Consider the following 20,530-nt stretch of genomic DNA (forward strand, 5'->3'; position numbering starts at 1 on the left):
GTCAAAAGTCACGGATCGGGGACCCGTTGCTTCGCCGATTTTTTGCTCACAAGGAGACTTTTTGTACGACGTGGTGTTTTGCTGTTGCGTTCTGATAATGATCAGTCCAGGGTCATGGTACAACGTTCGTTACAGTCCTCTGTCTTACAGCTTCTCCACCAAGGACATTGGGGTATAGTGAGAACGAAACAACTTGCTCGTAAGCACTGTACTAGGTTCGGAATCGATGCCGCGATTACGAATATGTGCTCTTCTTGTATGGTGTGTGCCGAACAACAATCAGCACCAACGCGGAAATTCTTTGCATGGCCAAAGGCCACTTTCCCTTGGCAACGCCTACACATCGATTTTGCTGGTCCATTCTGGAATGCTCGATGGTTGGTTGTGGTAGATTCATTCATTAATTTTCCTTTTGTTGTCCGGATGTCTTCCACGACGTCATCTGCCACCATCCAAGCGTTATCCGCTATCTTTAGCATTGAAGGTCTCACACAGGCAATTGTTTCCGACAATGGCCCACAATTCATGTCCGCAGAGTTTCAGTCATTCTGCAAGGTCAATGGTATTCAACATCTTACGTCCGCGCCGTTTTCGCCACAGTCAAACGGTGCCGCTGAACGATTGGACAGGACTTTCAAGTCACAGATGTTGACGTTGAAAGAGTCGCATTCTCGGGAGAACGCGTTATTGCTCTTTTTGTCCTCGTATCGCTCTCCGCCCCGAGATGGTCGCTCGCCGGCTGAGTTGCTCCACGTTCGTCATCGAACCTTGATGTCTTTGCTACATCCGCCGCATCAGGTTCCTGTGCAGCGGCAGACACCTGCTTTTGCTCCAGGCGACGTTGTCTACTATCGCCATTACCGAGGTTCACGGCGTTGGCTCGAAGGGCGCATTCTTCGCTGCCTCGGCAGCGCTATGTATCTGGTTTTGGGGGCTTCTGGTGAGGTGCGTCGGCATCTCAATCAGCTGCGCCTCTGTCGCCGCACGGGATCTGCCGCTCGCCGTCTGCTTTCAGCGACGGTGGCGTCCGGTCAGCACCACGGGGACCCATCTACTGGCTCGCCTCAGCCCCAGGTGTTGCCGACGCTGCCTTCCATTTTGCCTATGGCGACGCGCCACCGCCACCGCCGCCACCGCCACCGCCACCGCCGCCGCCGCCACCTGTTCTCCCGTCGGCGACGCCCGCAATGGACGCATCGCCGCAACCGCCGGGCGCCGAGTATTCCACCACCTACGTCCGTTTTTCTCAATTCTAATTCCCTTGTCATGTTCCAGACCTCACGTCAGCCTGCGTGAGCTAAAACGCGCGCATTTCGGCCTCCTTTATTTATACGAGTTGGCTCTCCTGCCAACCATAACAGTTTGTTCAAATTCAACATTCTCCGTAAGTTCGTGACCGATTGCTTTGAAATTTTGACACAACAGTGAATTCTAATAGGGCATGCTTTAGATACCTAATTCATTTCAAATTTTTACTCTTTCCTGTATTAAACGTTTAGCTACATCTAGACTTTAGACTATATACGTTTTAATATATACAGTAGTGAAACATTTTTAAGAAACAGGAAAGTTTTATCTATGGCTTACTGTTTTATGATTGGAATACTACTACAAACCCTGAATTTGCAGTAACAATAGCCAAGTGCCAGAGAGATGGGGGAAAGAGGATATGGGCAGAGTGGTAGGAGGAAATGGACATAGAAAAAGTGAAGGGGGAGACGGATAGGGAGGAGGCAGGAGGAGGTAAAGGGGGGAAGGAGAAAGTGGACAGAGAAAGGGGGAAGACATGAAGGACTGACAGAGGGAAAGAGAGAGGAGACGAGTTGAGGAAATAGAAGGGGAAGAAAAAATGGACAGAGACAGGTGGAGAAGGTAGTCGACAGAGAGAGAGAGAAGGAGGAGGAGATGGACAAGGAAAGAGGGATGGGGAGATGGACAGAGACAGCGGAGAGGAGGAGGAGCACACGTCCAATTCCCATAAATAAGTCTTTGGGTACGGATCTGTCGTCCAGCGAACGGTTGTATATATATTTATATTAGAAATATGTGCTTTGTCTTGTTTGTGCTTTCCATCTAAGGACACCGAGCCAGAGGAAAGCGTGTCTGGATACAGGAATTGTTTGAATAAAGTATTTGCCACATGATTTATCGCGCCTGCAGTCAGACTAACTCAGTTCTCGATCAACCAAACTGTCCGACCTTTACAATACAGATAGTAAACTAAAACAAACTCACAATATGCTGCACTATGTGTAAATTGACGGAGGATCACTGCTGTAACCTGCAGTCTGACATTAAGCGGAATCAGCGGCGACGAGCGGTATTGTATCCTGGACTGGAGTTCGAACCCGGAGTCTCTTGCTTACGATGCAGGTGTGGTAACCACTGAACCATCCGCGATACAGCTTTACCACAACTGCACGGACAGTGTCGGTACGCCTCACGGCCGATCCACCCGAGCGCCACCTACCCCCAGTCCCCGTCCGTTATACTCCCATTCGCTATTCCTGCTTTCGAAGGAACAGACATCACGCATTCAAATACACTGCACATTTGTGGTCTAAGGCTGCTCACTCCTGTGCTTTGTGCTAGAGATTAGGTGCTTCTCCGTGGAAGTGACCCACCATAGCTGTAGTCGAAATGGAAATATATTTGGTATACAAAAAGAGCTGAGTTTTGGAATAGATGAAATATTGTAAATGATACAGATTGCGCCTCTGATGGGTGTGTCAGTGAAATTAAAACAATGAGATGCCCTTGACATAGTTCCAAGAATGGATGTTCAACGAAATCTGTATCTCCAACTATTGCCGAAAATTGTAGTTTCGGGAGGTTTCGTTGCTATTGATACTACTCGTCCAGCAGGAGCGATATCTACATTTTAGTTAATCAGTAGATCATCTAACACAGAAACCGTTTGATAATAAGGAAATCGTCATTAAAAATACAGTATCGCAACTGACAATACCTGCTCTAGGCTCAACGATAATTGGAATTAAGTTAACCAGCTTCACTGACATTACTAATCATCCAGGTCCCTATGCTTGATTTTAGTAAGTATAATAAAATTTTCCAGAAGTACCCCGAATCTTACACACTCCAAATTTACTTGTCTGTTTGATATATGTGCTAGTGTTACGCCTAACTAATTTTCCTTCTTAGTCATCCACCAAACGCTTACTGCGGTCAATGTGCTAAACTTAAAACATTGTTGGTATCACGGCTTTATTGGTTCCCAGGATCAATGCACCTCAATTAAACACGGTAACTGCCACCTCATTATGGAACAAAACCTCCAAATGTATTTTAAACTCATTAGTGTCCCATTGGTGTCATTCAAGTTTGATACAGAAATCTAGAGAAATAACATTATTGGTCGTCAAGCAAACAACATTAAAAATATTTTTGGGCTGGACACACTCACACTGTTTCTAAATTGTTATTCAACAGTCAATTAAGGCATTCTCTCCTGAGAGACTTTGTAAAGCTATAGAAAATCCATGTGGCTCATTTGCAGATTGCTGCTCACCTCGGAGAGTTTGCGAGACAGACGATATTGTGCATATAAACATTTATTCATTGTACTGTGACGACTCATTAGGTATTCACTGAATAAACTGCTTTTGGCACAAGTGCATGTGTTGTTGGTAATAAATACTGTTATTCTTACGCAAAATCATTTGTTCCGAGGAGGAGCAGTTCATAGCAGTACCGTTTAATAAATTCATAATGGCTCAGAACTCACACGTGAAGAAACATGTGAATGTAAGGTCAAAATTCCATCAGACAAAATTGAAATTCGAATTTTTCGACTTTAAAAGAGAACGTTATTCAGTCGACTCATCCAGGTAAGTTTCAAGTCTTAATTTAACTTTGCGATTGCAGTCTTTCTCGGCGTATTCCAATGATTAATTCTTCTCTGGTTATCAGCCGAGTGGTGGGGTCGTGTTGTAGCAACGTTTCGATGAGTTTCGTACCCATCACCTTCTGGCGAAGGATGTTGGGTACGAAACTCATCGAAACGTTGCGACAAGACGACGCCACCACTCTACAGATAACCCGAGAAGAATTCATCATTAGTTTAACTTTATCCCTCTGGAGGTAAACCGCGCGGGTTAGCTGAGGCGCCTTGCCACGTTCCACACGACTCCCCCTGTCGGAGGTTCAAGTCCTCCCTCGGGCGTAGGTGTGTGTTGTCCTTACCGTAAGTTACTTTAAGTTAGATTAAGTAATTTGTAAGCTTGGTCCCATAAGACCTTACCACAAATTCTCTAATTCTGGAAGTAAATATAACCTTATTTATTCCCCGTAAAAGGACGAATACATATATTTCACCAGGAAAATATAACACGATGTACTTTCTCATCATTTTATTTAGCTCTTGTAATACAATGTATCAAAATAGTAGAACGGTTGCATTCACTTCTTGCGGCCACTGAAACAAACGAAGTAAGACATTAGTCACTTGTAGAAATTTTAAGAATGCTTCAAAAGTCTATAAATTCTTGAAAAATTATGTAGTTTCCTTACTTGAAGTTTCCAAATCTGTGAACTGACACGTCTTATACTTTTATGACAGTATACAGTCTAATTATAGCTAGCTCCAGTTTCAAAATGCTGTAAAAAATAACTCCTGCCTGGGATGACGTCAAAATTGAACGGATTATTATCGAAGAACAGGGAAATGCTTTGGCAACAAAATAACGATTAACGAACATTTTCTCACCAGATGACGCTGTAATGTCATGAAATAATTTCTCTCGCCGACAAATAACAACTAAATCGCAGTACGACGACTAAAATGTGAAGTGTACATTAGTTAATCCCACAGCATCTTGCTTAAAAATGACCCTACCCATACATCCGCACTGTTGAGGGCTTCGAATAACTTTTGTACGCTAAAGACTCTCATAGCGTTTATCAGTTGCGGTATAGGTAACAGGGCACACAGATCCATCTCATCGAAAACATACGGCCCTTCGATAAACAATGGCGTCAGCCCGCACCACACAGTTACTTTTGCAGAATGAAAGGGTGCCAGATGATGTGGGAGCGGATTTTCCATTGTCCATATTCTGCATTTCTGTATAGATACTGACATGTCCTGCTTCTGTGCATAGAAAGTTCAATGGCTATTCATTTTTCACTTCCTAGCGAGCGTGAAATTGTAGAGTAAAGGTTTGTCTTCCTGGTAGATGGGCATGAAGCAGTTTCCGAACATAGTTAATTTTGTGTGGATAGCAATACAAGATGTTTCGTAGAATTTTAAGCACCGTGCTTCACAATCTTGTTCAAAATTCTGACAGTCCCCTGAGCACTGAAGTTTTGCTTATAACTGTTCGAACCCTTCTGCATACCTATGGTCACATCCTCTACTGATGTCTGATCTATTGTTTCTTTCCCTCTGCTACGGTTCACTTCCAAAGAAACCGTATTTTCGAATTTTGCAATCAACTTCTCCAGACGCTTGGTACACATCGGACTAACGTTTGTTTTTCATACCACTCAGTGACCGAAACTTCTGCAGAGCTACTGGCATACAGTCACCGGTCTTGCAAAAGATTTTTACTAGCAACGCGGGATCCTGCATTGAAAAGGACATGACGAACGTCTCAGGCACAAATCTCAGACGCAAACTGAGGAACAACGGTGTACCCAGCATCTTTCATTTTACATATTCTTCCGCTTACGGTGCCACTTAGTGGAAAAATTTTTTCCCATAATCTTTCCCCCTTCTTTTATGATATTCCGTTCAAAAAAATGGCTCTGAGCACTATGGGACTCAACTGCTGAGGTCATAAGTCTCTAGAACTTAGAACTACTTAAACCTAACTAACCTAAGGACATCACTAAACCAGCAAGAGAGAGTATGAAATGGACATACATAGTTTATGGCATACATACAGAAAATTTTGTTACAAATGTATTAAAAATTATCCTACTTTGTAAATGAGGTTGAAGTTTTCTTCTGTAACTGCAGTAATATTGGTCGTTAGTTTGCATATCATTCTACACAAATAACAGTGAAACCAGATACTGGTTAATGTGTACCTATTATAGATGGCTGAATGGTCTTGCAACCTAACTAACGAACGAGTAACCTTACAACGTATATCTTACAGGACATTCAGTCCATGTTAGTCATCGTAAACGGAGAGTGGTTTCCGCTTGATGATTTGATAGTTATTACTTAGTGGTTGAATATCCTCGCCGGAGAAGCCAATTAATCATACGAAAAGAAGTCAAGGTAGATAGAAAAATAAGCCTCGTTTTGAGACTTCTTCAATAGCTTCAGCGGTACAAGAGGGAAACGTGGAGGGCAAAAATTCCTGATGAACGCAGAGATTTGTATTTATACAACAAAGAATTGAGAACGTTTGGTGTAAGTTCTAGTCTGTGATAAAGGCAATGGCAGCGCAGAGGAAATATTGGCTGGTTGGGAAAAAAATCTTTTTTGTTGTACTGTACATTTCTTTATAGCACCGTAGATGACGTCGACTTAATTTAATTCGAATCTAATGGTTGCTTCATGGCGTCCAATTTTTACACAGAGAAAAGTGAATCTCATTCAAACATGACAGCTCTACAATCAGGTGACAAAAGTCATGAGATACCTGCTAATATCGCATCTAACCTCCTTTTGCCCGGCGTAGTACAACACCTAAAAGTGGCATGGACTCAACAAATAGCTCTCACTCCCCTGCAGAAATATTTTCAAATTGTTGCCGGTGCAGCACAGTGTGGACTAACTGACCTCTCGATTATGCCTCATAAATGTTCGACGGTATTCATGTAGGGCGATTTTGGCTGATCATATCATTTGTTCGAATTGTCCAGAATGTTGTGACATGGCGCATTGTCATTCACTAAAATTCCATCGTTGTTTGGGAACATGAATACCATGAAGTGCTAAAAATGGTCTCCAAGTAGCCGAACATAACAATTCCCAATCGACGATCGTTCGGTAGGACCAAAGGACCAAGATCATTCCATGTAAACATATACCACACCATTGTGGAGCCACCAACAGCTTGAACAATAGTGGCTTGCTGGCAGCTTGAGTCCACGGCTTCAAATGAGAAGCGATGCCGGCGATGTCGTGCTATTAGCAAAGACACTCGCGTCGGTCGTCCGCTGCCGTAACTTATTGACGCCAAATTTCGCTACCACTGTCTTAAAGGACACAACGTCCAACATTGATTTCACGCAGCGGTGCTTGTCGATTAGCATTGACTGCTCTACTGAAACACCGGTGCTCTCGGTCGTTAAATGAAGGCCGTCGGCCACTGTGTTGTCCGAGGTGATAGGTAATGCCTGAAATGTGGTATTCTCGGAATGTTGAATTCCCTAATTATTTCCGAAATGAAATGTGCGATGCGTCTAGTTCCAACTACCGTTCACCGAGCGAGGTGGCGCGGTAGTTAGCACACTGGACTCGCATTCGGGAGGACGACGGTTCAGTCCTGCGTCCGGTCATCCTGATTCAGGTTTTCCTTGATTTCCCTAAATCACTCCAGGCAAATGCCGGGATGGTTCCTTTGAAAGGGCACGGCCGACCTCCTTCCCGTCCTTCCGTAATCCGATGAGATCGATGACCTCGCTGTTTGGTCTTTTCCCCCGCCCCCCCCCTCCACCCCCCCCCCCCCCCCCCAACAACCCAACCCAACTAAATTTCCACGTTCAAAGTCTGTTAAACCACGTCTTGCGGCCATAATAACGTCGGAAACTTTTTCACATAAATCACCTGAGTACAAGTGAGAGCTCCACTAGTGCACGGCCTTTGATACCTCATGTACTTGTTTCTACAGGCAATACGTGTAAATCTCTATTGACACCCCAGTGTATTTTTCCTAAATTGCATTGCCCAGTATTAACTCCAACGCTCGTCAGTGTAGTTGCAGATGTAAACAATATACTATTTCCAGAATGATATTTTCACTCGGCAGCGGAGTGTGCGCTGATATGAAATTTTCTGTAAGATTAAAATTGTGTGCCGGGCCGAGGCTCGAACTCGGGACCTTTGCCTTTCGCGGGCAAGTGCTCGACCATCTGTTTTATTTTATGTTTTTTTATTGTTCATTGTTGTGTTTGGTCGTTTCGGACGTCACATGACATACATTAAAGTTCGTTTGTTGATCCTTGCACTCAGTTTTTTATTACAGGTGCCAACCAGCTCTCTGACCGAACACGCTGAGCTACCGTGCCGGCGCTATCTCAGCTACCCAAGCACGACTCAAAACCCGTCCTCACAGCTTCAGTTCTGCCAGTACCTCGTCTACTACCTTCCAAACTGCACAGAAGCTCCTCTGCGAACCTAGCAGAACTTGAACTCGTGGAAGAAAGGTTCTGAGTTCGAGTCTCGGTCCGGTACACAGTTTTAATCTGCCAGAAAGTTTCAGTGTACTGTTGATCCAGGGTTAGCACGCATTACACTAGTAGACTGTGTGCCATTGATACTTACTATGTTCCGGAGGACGCAGAGCCGGTGGAGCTTGACTGGGCGTTGCTGTAGCCTCCGCCCCCGCCCCCACATCTGCCGGTTCCACAGCCACCAGTCCGGATCGGCACATAGCCGCAGCTGCTACAGCCGTAGCCGCCACCCTTTTTGCTGCGTCTCACGCGAAGCGCGGCTATGCCTGTAGAAGCACGAAGCGTGGCTGCTATCAGATTTGACATACGATTAGTCAAAAAGATATTGATATTGTTATACAACGCAGCAAATCATATTAATGAGACGACTGCCTGTGTTCAACGGCAACGTGCTGTAACCACTCGCAGACGGCACGTGGCAGCATATGTAGTATCGTTTGTGTATAGTGTGTCAGGGGGACTCGGAAAACAGTGCAGTCGTTGTCGTAATGCGGATCCGAGGGATTTGTCTTACGTCTAGAAGGACATGGTCATTAGCAAGGGTCTAAACGTTTCTGGAACGGCTAATTTTGAGTCGCCATGGTTAAAGTATACAGCGAATGGCAAACTGGTGAGATCCAAAACCGGGGCCACGACAGATATGGTGCACCATGGGCTGTAAGTGAGAGGAGGGACGACGGGTGCAGAGATCTACTCGGGCGAAAGGGGGGAGGGGGAGCAGATGTTGAACACGTGACCGCCCAAATGGACCGACGGGCTGGCAACAGTGCCTACTCAATGACCGTTCAGTGTATTGGCCTCCGCAACAGGCACCTATTTCATTGATTGACGCTGACTGCTGTTGATCGCCACGCCAGTACCGCAACAGCACCTCCACTAAGTGCGAAGGTGGTCTTCTCTGATGAATCACGCTTTATGCTCCTTCAGACATATGGCCGTTGGCGCGTACGGCTTGAAACGTCTGGGCCGAAGGAGGGAGCGTTATATAGTCTGGGGAAAGGTTTGTGACAGTCCCTGGGTGATCTCATCATTCTGGAAGGCACAATGGATCACCAACACCAGTTTGCAGCTATCCATGTGGACCATGTCCACCGCTACTTGCAGTTTTTTCCTCCTCAGGACGATGGCATCTTCGAGCAGGACAATGCAACGTGTTGCACAGCTTACAGTGTATGTGCGTGGTTCGAAAAGCACTAGGAAGAGTTAAACCTACTCCCTTGGTCAGCAAACTAGCAGGAATTAAAACCAGTCAAGTATCCGTGGGACCACCTCGATAGGTCTCGTCGCTTCGTGGATCGTAAACCGAGAAATTTAATTCAGTTGGGCACAGCCCCGGAGTCGAAATGTCTCCACATACCTGTCGGTACCTTCCAGAACCTCACTCAGTTTCGTCCTACACGTCTCGCAGCAGCCCAGCGGTCCAGAGGTTATTCAGGTTTTGGGACAGATAGTCACACAAATGTAACTGGACAGTGTATATGGAAATGAGAGGCGAATACATCTATCAAAGTCTGGACAGATTAAATCACTTGAAATATTGCTAAACGGGGTGGTATTAAACAACGAGAGATCAGAAAGAAATGGGGTAAGAAAACGTGCTGCACAGAACAGGTAAAAACTTGCATTAGTAAGAAGATAAAGTCATGGACAGAATTAATTTGACACCGTGAGATATAATAGAGGATGTTATGTATAAGGTTATTAACAAAGACTGGTGCAGGAAACTTGCAAAGGTGAAGAGAACAAGGCTTGAGGTAGATGAAACAGACAACAACAGTTAATCACTCGTAATGATACCACCACTAAGAATCACTATTAATCTTCTTTGTATTTTTCCGATGTCTATTTTACTCGCTACAATAATACCTGAAATGACTGTGTGTTACTTCAAATAAATAGTTTTGTAATCTTTGACTGAGAGCTATAGTGGATACGTTTACAAGCAGCAGGAAAATCCAACTGTGTGCCACGCAAGCGAACACCAACTGACCTCCAACAGCTGTAGATTTCCCAATGGGTGACTCAATGTCCGCTGAAGTTTCGTCCTGCGAAGCCACTGCATCCTCATGTACTTCCGTCGGGGCTGCGCCTGAAACAATAATCATTCACGGCCATTTCAATTTTTTAAAATAGTACTGGAATATTTTTTATTATAAGTGCCGCAAAGCATCGATGTATTTAGAGAATGGCATCCTGGAAACCACAATAAGCTGCTGTATTGTGTATTTGTATATGGAAAACGAGTTTTGGTCAAGAAATTATCTTTAAGTCACAGATAAACATTAAATCAGGTTAAAACAAGGTTACGTGGCGTCAAAGATAGGGTGTTTCAAAGTCTTTACACCAAACGTCCAGGAGTGATATATAAAATCATGAAAAATTTTTATTGGCTACAAAATGTTCACTGACGCTTACTGGCAACTCTAGGCGTTCTGGTATTCGTTATGCCCCTGACAAGTGCGAGAGGTACCGCACAACTAGCTTAATAGCTCGTACAGCCAAGAGTAAAACAGAGAAGAATGAAAAAGAAAACTGAGAATGTGTTAGATGACGATCAATTTGGGTTTTTGAAAGGTAAAGGCACCAGAGTGGAAATTTCGACGTAGCTATCCATAATACAAAGTTGTTGTTGTTATTGTTGTTGTCTTCAGTCCTGAGACTGGTTTGATGCAGCTCTCCATGCTACTCTATCCTGTGCAAGCTTCTTCATCTCCCAGTACCTACTGCAACCTACATCCTTATGAATTTGCTTAGTGTATTCATCTCTTGGTCTCCCTCTACGATTTTTACCCTCCACGCTGCCCTCCAATGCTAAATTTGTGATCCCTTGATGCCTCAAAACATGTCCTACCAACCGATCCCTTCTTCTAGTCAAGTTGTGCCACAAACTTCTCTTCTCCCCAATCCTATTCAATACCTTCTCATTAGTTACGTGATCTATCCACCTTATCTTCAGCATTCTTCTGTAGCACCACATTTCGAAAGCTTCTATTCTCTTCTTGTCCAAACAAGTTATCGTCCATGTTTCACTTCCATACATGGCTACACTCCATAGAAATACTTTCAGAAACGACTTCCTGATACATAAATCTATATTCGATGTTAACAAATTTCTCTTCTTCAGAAACGCTTTCCTTGCCATTGCCAATCTACATTTTATATCCTCTCTACTTCGACCATCATCCGTTATTTTACTTCCTAAATAGCAAAACTCCTTTACTACTTTAAGTCTCATTTCCTAATCTAATTCCCTCAGCATCACCCAATTTAATTTGACTACATTCCATTATCCTCGTTTTGCTTTTGTTGATATTCATCTTATATCCTCCTTTCAAGACACTGTCCATTCCGTTGATATGCTCTTCCAAGTCCTTTGCCGTCTCTGACAGAATTACTATGTCATCGGCGAACCCCAAAGTTTTTACTTCTTCTCCATGGATTTTAATATCTTCTCCGAATTTTTCTTTTGTTTCCTTTACTGCTTGCTCAATATACAGATTGAATAACAACGGGGAGAGGCTACAACCCTGTCTCACCCCTTTCCCAACCACTGCTTCCCTTTCATGCCCCTCGACTCTTATGACTGCCATCTGGTTTCTGTACAAATTGTAAATAGCCTTTCGCTCTCTGTATTTTACCCCTGCCACCTTCAGAATTTGAAAAAGAGTATTCCAGTCAACATTGTCAAAAGCTTTCTCCAAGTCTACAAATGCTACATTTCTACGGAATCCAAACTGATCCTCCCCGAGGACCGCATCTAACAGTTTTTCCATTCGTCTGTAAAGAATTCGCGTTAGCATTTTACAGCTGTGACTTATTAAACTGATAGTTCGGTAATTTTCACATCTGTCAGCACCTGCTTTCTTTGGGATTGGAATTATTATATTCTTCTTGAAGTCTGCGGGTATTTCGCCTGTCTCATACATCTTGCTCACCAGCTGGTAGAGTTTTGTCAGGACTGGCTTTCTCAAGGCCGTCAGTAGTTCTAATGGAATGTTGTCTACTCCGGGGGCCTTGTTTCGACTCAGGTCTTTCAGTGCTCTGTCACGCAGCATCTTATCTCCCATTTCGTATTCATCTACATCCTCTTCCATTTCCATAATGTTGTCCTCAAGTACATCGCCTTGGATAAACCTTCTATATACTCCTTCCACCTTTCTGCCTTCCCTTCTTTGCTTAGAACTGGGTTGCCATCTGAGCCCTTGATATTCGTACACGTGGTTCTCTTCTCTCCAAAGGTCTCTTTAATTTTCCTGTAGGCAGTATCTTACCCCTAGTGAAATAAGCTTCTACATCCTTACATTTGTCCTCTAGCCATCCCTGCTTAACCATTTTGCACTTCTTGTCGATCTCATTTTTGAGACGTTTGTATTCCTTTTTGCCTGCTTCATTAACTGCATTTTTATATTTTCTCCTTTCATCAATTAACTTCAATATTTCTTCTGTTACCCAAGGATTTCTAGTAGCCCTCTTCTTTTTACCTACTTTATCCTCTGCTGCCTTTACTACTTCATCCCTCAGATCTACCCATTCGTCTTCTACTGTTTTTCGTTCCCCCATTCCTGTCAATTTTTCCCTTATGTTCTCCTTGAAACTATGTACAAACTTTGGTTCTTTCAGCTTATCCAGATCCCATGTCCTTAAATTCCCATCTTTATGCAGTTTCTTCAGTTTTAATCTACAGGTCATAACCAATAGATTGTGGTCAGAGTCCACATCTGCCCCTGGAAATGTCCTACAATTTAAAACCTGGTTCCAAAATCTCTGTCTTACCATTATATAATCTATCTGATACCTTTTAGTATCTCCAGGATTCTTCCATGTATACAACCTTCTTTTATGATTCTTGAACCAAGTGTTAGCTATGATTAAGTTATGCTCTGTGCAAAATTCTACCAGACGGCTTCCTCTTTCATTTCTTAGCCCTAATCCATAATCACCTACTATGTTTCCTTCCCTCCCTTTTTTCTTCAACAGTTCCTTATCGAACATAATGACAATTACACACACGAACCAATTGTGTTTTATCTAAACACCCTATTTTTCCAGGTCGTCTCTATCCCGTTCTATGGCCTTCCTTCAGTGCGAAACAAGTGTGTGTATGCACTGCCGGGGTACAAATCCTTGTACTGATGGTGCAGCCAGTGTTTCACAGTATGAATCACCTCCTCATCGTCCTCAAAACGTCTTCCACAAATGGCATCCTTCAATGGCCCAAACGAGTGGAAGGTTGCTGCAACATGTCAGGTGTGACAGCCATGGATGGTCTCCCCGAGCGCTGCAAATCGTGGGGCTCCGCCGAACCGCCTTATGGTGACCTCTCCCTCCGTGACCAGCGACTAACTGTACTTTTGTCGACAGATGCTCCATCGACTTTGCACAAGCGTTTGTGAGTATTCCTCACAGTTTCTTTTCCTGCAATGAGAAAGTGAGTAACGGCACGTTGCTTGTAACGTACATCACCTACAGACTCCATTTTGAAACTGTCCTGTAGCTACGCTATCCGTCGGAAGTGACGGAAACGTAGCACGCTCACTCAGAAGACCTCAAATAATACATACGTAATGTTTCGCATTCATAGCACTGTTTTCCATTGAGAAAAAAATGCGGTGCACTACTTTATGGACAACCCTCGTGCAAGTAAAACTAAAGGAAAATCAAGACACGTTCATAGTATTTGTCGACCTGCAAAAAGAGTTCGACTGTGTCAAAAGGTGCAAGATTGAAATTCTGAGATAAATAGGGATAAGCTGTAGGGGAAGACGGGTAATTTACAGTATGCACAAGAGCCAAGAGGGCACGAAATACTCGAATTAAAAAGGATTTAAGATTGGAACGTAGTCTTTCTCCCCTGCTGTTCAATCTGTACATCGAAGAAGCAATCACAGAAAAACAGAGAGGTTGAAGAATGTAATCAAAATTCAAGGTGAAAGGATATCAAAGACAAGATTCGCTGATAACTTTGCTTTCCTCAGTAGAGGCTGGCTCAATAGAACAGTTTGTGGCTGGCTGCATGGCCGCATCAAACCTGTCAGAAGACCGAATAAAAAAAAGAAAAAAACTGCAGGGGAGAGAGACGACAGATCTCAGGAACATTGCAGCACATGTACGCAATGCACGTTGTCTATAATCCAGTCACCTGCCCCGCGCGAAAGGTGGTTGCCCGAGCAAAATTGGAGTATCTGATTAGCTTCCAAAATATCTTCGTCAGATCAGAGATACTCATACTTAAGCTTTTCTTGTTGAAAATCATTGTATCATTTTACTGGGATAGGCAGTATGCAGCACATCCAGTTAGTAGAACCTGCCAGCCCTGTGAAATCTCGTCTTCCTGCGGCTGGTGAATCCTAAACAACGCATAGCGTCACTGGGAAAAATTTTGTTTCTAACAAGTTGTTGCCTGTGGCATGATTTATCATCCCTTTGCATTCGATGCAAAGACTTTAAAACACACTGCATATAATTATTATCAAAGGCAGCTGCAACTGATAGTATTTACGTGTTAGACGCCAAAAAAACGTCCTTTACTTTGACGTAATGTTAACCCCTGTCTTGTTGATAGCCGCTCGACCTCAGCAGGTTGTCCGTGAAGGAATACGCATCGTAACAGGTTTCCGTGATACTGTGTACTGTGTTTAAAAGTTCAGAATCATTTGAAATGAGGTGACCCGGTAACTATGTTGATACACGGCAACAAGTTACGTTTTCATCACAAAAACACCAGTTCTCTACTCTACTTGTTTTAAGCATCATATATGAGAGAGGGCTCTCATTCGGTGAGTGCATAAGGTTTTAGTCTTTTTCACTACATAACTACAATCAGCTGAACTGAACAAGTTGGACCACAGAGGTGTGACATTTATGCCTTAACGGCCTGCTGATGTCCTGCCACAAGGACAACTTTACAGACAGCGCCACTTTACGACACATAAAATACCAGGGTTGCTATCCTACAAATCTTCACTAGTAACTCCAGTAATGTGGATTCATGTTAGCACATTAACTTATAAATAATGTATTGTTTTCTCAAAAGTGAAGAGTGATCATTATTAATTATATGTGGTGGTCATCCATTAATTATGTGTGGTGGTCATTCATTAAATATCTGAGGAGGGGGGGGGGGAGGGGGAGGGCGCCTCTTCAAGGGGTCACAGGTTGAGAAGTATATTAATGTCAACAGCTACAACACTATAAGAAAACAATTCATCCGTTAGTCATATCCTAAGCTGTCAATAACCCAGAAATGTTTAAATATGCAGCATCAAAAACTGTCATGTTCAATAAAATAAAATTTCTTATAGTAGCAAATCAAATTTTAAATCTCATTGCTAATAGTTTGTTTCGTTTGCTATGTCTGTTTCAATGAAATTTCATCCACTATGTTCATTAGTTATTCATAAGAGTCTAGCATGTACCCATAAACAGAAACACAAAATGCTGAGGTAGCCAGTAAACAGATCCTCATTGCCACCTAAGGAACAAATACGAACGTATGGAATACCAGACAGCGTGTGATAAGATTGAAGAGGTTCTAGGAAACAGAAACTGATTGAAAGACGTCTTCAGACGTAAAAGAAACTTCGGGCTTGCCCCAGGGGAGTGTTATAGGACCACTACATTTCACAATATATATATATATATATATATATATATATATATATATATATATATATATATATATAATTGACTTAGTAGATAACGTCGAAGGTTCAATGAGGCTTTCCATGGATGATGCTATTGTATACAACGAAGCCTCAACTCTAGAAAATTATTACAAAATACAGGAAGAGTTGCAGAGGATCAACACTTGGTTCAGGAAGTGGCAGCTGTCCCTCAGCACAAACAAGTGTAATGTTTTGCAAAAACACAGACCGAAATATCCTTTACTGTATGATTATACTATTGCAGAACAGTCACTGAAAGCACTCAATTGGATAAAACATGTAGGAGACACCGTGCCGAGCGAAGTGGGAACGACCACATAAGAGTAACGGAGAGTAAGGTAAGTGGCGGACACAGATTCATTGGAAAAATCCTCAGGAAAGGTGGTCCATCAACAAAGTAAGTAGCTTATACGTCGACAATACTTCAGTACTGCTCGTCACTATTGAACCCTCACCAGATAGGACTGATTGAGGAAATACAGAAGATCCAAAGCCGGCCTGGGTGGCCGAGCGGTTCTAGGCGCTACAGTCTGGAACCGCCCAACCGCTACGGTCACAGGTTCGAATCCTGCTTTGGGCATGGATGTGTGTGATGTCCTTAGGTTGGTTAGGTTTAAGTAATTCTAAGTTCTAGGGAACTGATGACCTTAGAAGTTAAATCCCATAGTGCTCAGAGCCATTTGAACCATTTTTTAAGATCCAAAGAAGAGCGGTACATTTCGCTACAAGTCCATTTAGTAAGTGCGAAAGCGTCTCGGAGATGTCCGGTAAACTCCAGTGGCAGAGACTGCAAGAGAGCCTTTCCTGCATCACGTTATGGTCTACTGTTATAGTACCGGTACCGAAAACGTACGTTTCTAGAAAACGCAACCAATACATTTTTTCCTCCTACATATATCTCTCCAGAGAACCACGAATATAAAATTTGAGAGATTCGAGCTCACACGAGGCTTACCAGCTATCGTTCTTCCCGCGAATCGTACGCGACTGGAATAGGAAAAGGGGGAAACGACGCTCTTACACAAAGCATCTTCCGCCACCGCCCGTAAGGTTGCTTGCGGACTAGCAGATACAGATGTAAACTTGATAGTTCTACAAAATATCGACAGAATTAATGAAAGTGATAAATGGAACAATAAATTGACTAAAAGAAACAAAAGAAAACGAAACGCTCCTTTCAATTATTGCACTCAATGGAGACTAAAGCTCTACCACTGGGGCACCTTTACATTCAGTCTCTTTATAGCATTTTAAATGCACGTGTAGGTCTGTATATAAATTTCAGATCGTTATTACAGTAAATTTGGTTCGTGGTACTTCCATGTCTTCCTTTGCTTTAAAAACTAATATAAAACTTTGGTGTATTAATAAAGGAAGGGAAGAAGAATAGTGTTAGCACGGTTAGGGAAGGAATGGGACGAAAATTTTCTTTTCCCTGTCAAAGAAAACATCCTGGCATTAGCATTAAACAATTTAGGGAAAATACGGAAATCCTAAATCTGTTCTGACGAGGGTTTGAACCGTCGACCTTCAGAATGCGGAGACACTGTCAGATATTAATGATACCGGAAATTTGCAGTAGTTCTGCTTGACCTGACAACGCTCGTAATCTGTCTCCTTAGTCCAAGTCACAGGTTTTCCGCCTTGGGACAAAATCAATGACAACAAAGGTTTGGTATCCGATCCCTCTCGGCGCAGGATTCTTCTAAGCATACGGTTTGTTCACCTACCTCTTTTTTTCAAACTTTTAATCTTTATCAAAGGACCGAGTGAAGTAGCGCAGTGGTTAGCACACTGGACTCGCATTCGGGAAGACTACACTTGAATCCCGGCTCCGGCCATAATGATTTAGGTTTTCCGTTATTTCCCTAAATCGCTCCAGGCAAATGCCGTTATGGTTCCTTTGAAAGGGTACGGCCGACTTCCTTCCCCACCCTTCCCTAATCTGATGAGACCGATGACGCCGCTGTCTGGTTTCCTCCTCCAAATAATCCAACCCCAACCCTTATCAAAGCAATTAACATTACTTTTATGAATACCGTTAGTGTCTTGTTCCGATTTATTTCGAGAGTGGTAACTCTAACCCAGCGATATGAACCCATCCGACTCCAATAGTCTCAGGGACTGTCGCTCACGACCCCACATCCTCAAATAAGCTACACTACTCTGTATTTCACCCTTTTATTCAGGCGCAGGCCATAGTACTCTCGATTTTCCAATGCCTGCAACGGATAAAGACCACTCAGCTCTTTGCTAGGTCACGCGACTGCTGCATTAACCCAGGTCTGATCGTGACGCACTAGAACCTTCACAAAACACACACCTTTCGTGTGATGTTCTGCTTTTAAGGGAACGTACTTTTTGACATAGTAGCAAGATGAGTTTCGGTCTATAAAGTATTTTCAACAATTCAGAATTAGTCACTGCTCCAATAAACTTTAAGTGACCGGTTAGATTGCTAATTCAACAAACCGATCAAAGTGGTGCAATGATAAACACAACGGAATCGCGTTCTGGAGAAGTGGGATTGATATGCACGCCAAGGCATTCTGGTTTAGCACTGTCGAGAATTCTATGAAAGTCTCAAGGAGAAAGCTGGAACGGGTCCTTCAACAAATCTACTTCCATTTTCATTTCTCAGCCTATATTATCTGAGTTGGTTTTTTCATCTGTGACAGTATTGGTATGTGCGCTCAATGAAAACTCCATCTAATCACGTTGTTGTTAACTGGACTCAAGGCTGATGCAGCGCGTGTCAGTAGATACGTACCTGCGTGGACAACCAACAGGACAAAAAGGGTTGCGGTGAGACCAATCCACAGGTACCTGTTCATCGCGCTGGTCACTGGACAACTGCGTTCTTCCGTCTCTCTGGACGGACTTTTTATACAGTGCAGCCTCTCCTGCTGGTTGTTGCCAAAGGCATTTTCCGGAGCAGCCTCTTGTTAACATCACGTGCCTCTATGATGATGGGTTGATGTCTGCCAGTTCGTAGCCTTGACATCCCCTCTCTCGCACAGGAGATGCAATTTACGTACAACGTAGTTGTTCTCCGTATCGCGCCCTTGGTAAACTTAAGATCGCTTACTTTTTCTAACGATTCGACAAATAATTTTTGAACTGATCTATGCTGATAATCATGTGATATATACCGAGCAATTTGGACTTCGTTGTTTTTCCCATCTCTCTCTATATGGCACTTGTGACGCACTCGCTGCTCTGTGGTAGAGAAGCGTATTACGCCTCAACTGCATCCGTTGCCTCTATTTTGCGGAATAACAGTCATTAGCTTAGAAGCTACTAATCATAGCTGTCAAGTATTCCTCCAAACGTAGTTACGACGTTATGCAATAAGCTTTTTCCCGCTGCAGTTCGTATTTTATCTGTACTGAGGATGATAAAGAGAAGTCTGCAATACTGAACTTGGTATTTAGAAATTGTTTCACAACAAAAGATCGTAAACGGTACAAACCTTCATTAATCATAGCATTAACGCAGAAATAACATTTTGACCTAATGGGATTGAGGGATTAACGCTCTTTAAACGCATGAAAAATTGGTACTTCCGTAATTTTTGTTTCAAGTAAACTAAAAACTAAATATAAATCTGATGGTATAGCTTTATTCCTTACAATTTTGTCTTTACGAAAGCATTTTATCCTCGTGGGATCCTCACTGTAACCGCTGCACTAGGTGGAAGATCCTTTCACAGCATGAACATTGTTAATCGGTGGGAACCCCGAAAATTTCCAATTGGACCTGTAACAAAATAATTTTCTGTAAGTTATTCCCCCTCCCCATTCACCTTATCGTTGTTGGGGAGGCTTGCGTGCCCCAGCGATACAGGTAGCAGTACCGTTGGTGCAACCACAACGGAAGGGTGCCTCTTGAGGCACCAAAGAAACATATGGTTCCTGAAGAGGGCAGTAGGCTTTCCAGTAGTGCAAGGCAACAGACTGGATGATTGATGATCTGGCCTTATAACAGAAACCAAAACGTCCTTGTGCTGATATTATGAACAGATGAAACCAAGGCGAAACTACTGCCGTAATTTTTCCTGAGGGCATGCAGCCCTAGAGCGTGATTAAGTGATGGTGGCATCCTCTTGGGTAAAAAATTCCGGAGGCAAAATAATCCCAAACTCGGATCTCCGAGAGGCGAATACTCAGGAGGATGTTGACATCGGGAGAAACAAAACTGGCGTTCTACGGGTCGGACCGCGGAATGTTGGATCCCATAATTGGGCAGGTATGTTAGAAAATTTAAAAAGGGAAATTGATAAATTGGATATGGGTATAGTGGGAATTACTGAAGTTCCGTGGCTGGAAAAACAGTAATTCTGGTCAGGTGAATACAGGTCCATAAATACATCTAATAGTGGTAATCCAGGAGTAAGTTTAATAATGCATAAAAAGTAGGAATGCGGGTAAGCTACTATGAACACCACAGTGAACACTTTACAGTAGCCAAAATAGACGCCAAGCCACACCAAATAC

The 20,530-nt window shown here is 43.1% G+C and overlaps 1 protein-coding gene across 1 annotated transcript; it reads right to left on the reverse strand.

Annotated features, from left to right (window-relative positions):
* Positions 1–4,355: 4,355 nt before the first annotated feature.
* Positions 4,356–18,889, reverse strand: LOC126280605 (uncharacterized). The gene is made up of 4 exons (XM_049979779.1): positions 18,805–18,889; positions 10,361–10,459; positions 8,462–8,636; positions 4,356–4,435 (listed from the first exon to the last, which is right to left on the reverse strand). The coding sequence occupies exons 1-4, from the start codon at positions 18,866–18,868 to the stop codon at positions 4,420–4,422; spliced, it is 354 nt and encodes a 117-aa protein (XP_049835736.1). The 5' UTR covers positions 18,869–18,889; the 3' UTR covers positions 4,356–4,419.
* Positions 18,890–20,530: the final 1,641 nt, after the last annotated feature.

The sequence above is a fragment of the Schistocerca gregaria genome, chromosome 1 (genome assembly GCF_023897955.1).
Source record: "Schistocerca gregaria isolate iqSchGreg1 chromosome 1, iqSchGreg1.2, whole genome shotgun sequence".
Classification (NCBI taxonomy): Eukaryota; Metazoa; Arthropoda; class Insecta; order Orthoptera; family Acrididae; genus Schistocerca; species Schistocerca gregaria.

Bases quoted from the DNA above. Each gene is read 5' to 3' on its own strand.
- LOC126280605 (XM_049979779.1), bottom strand. From the start codon at position 18,868: ATGAACAGGTACCTGTGGATTGGTCTCACCGCAACCCTTTTTGTCCTG. The intron at 10,460-18,804 runs GTACGTATCTAC...TTATTGTTTCAG, and splicing joins CCTGTTGGTTGTCCACGCAG to GCGCAGCCCCGACGGAAGTA. The intron at 8,637-10,360 runs GTCAGTTGGTGT...GTGCTTCTACAG, and splicing joins GAAATCTACAGCTGTTGGAG to GCATAGCCGCGCTTCGCGTG.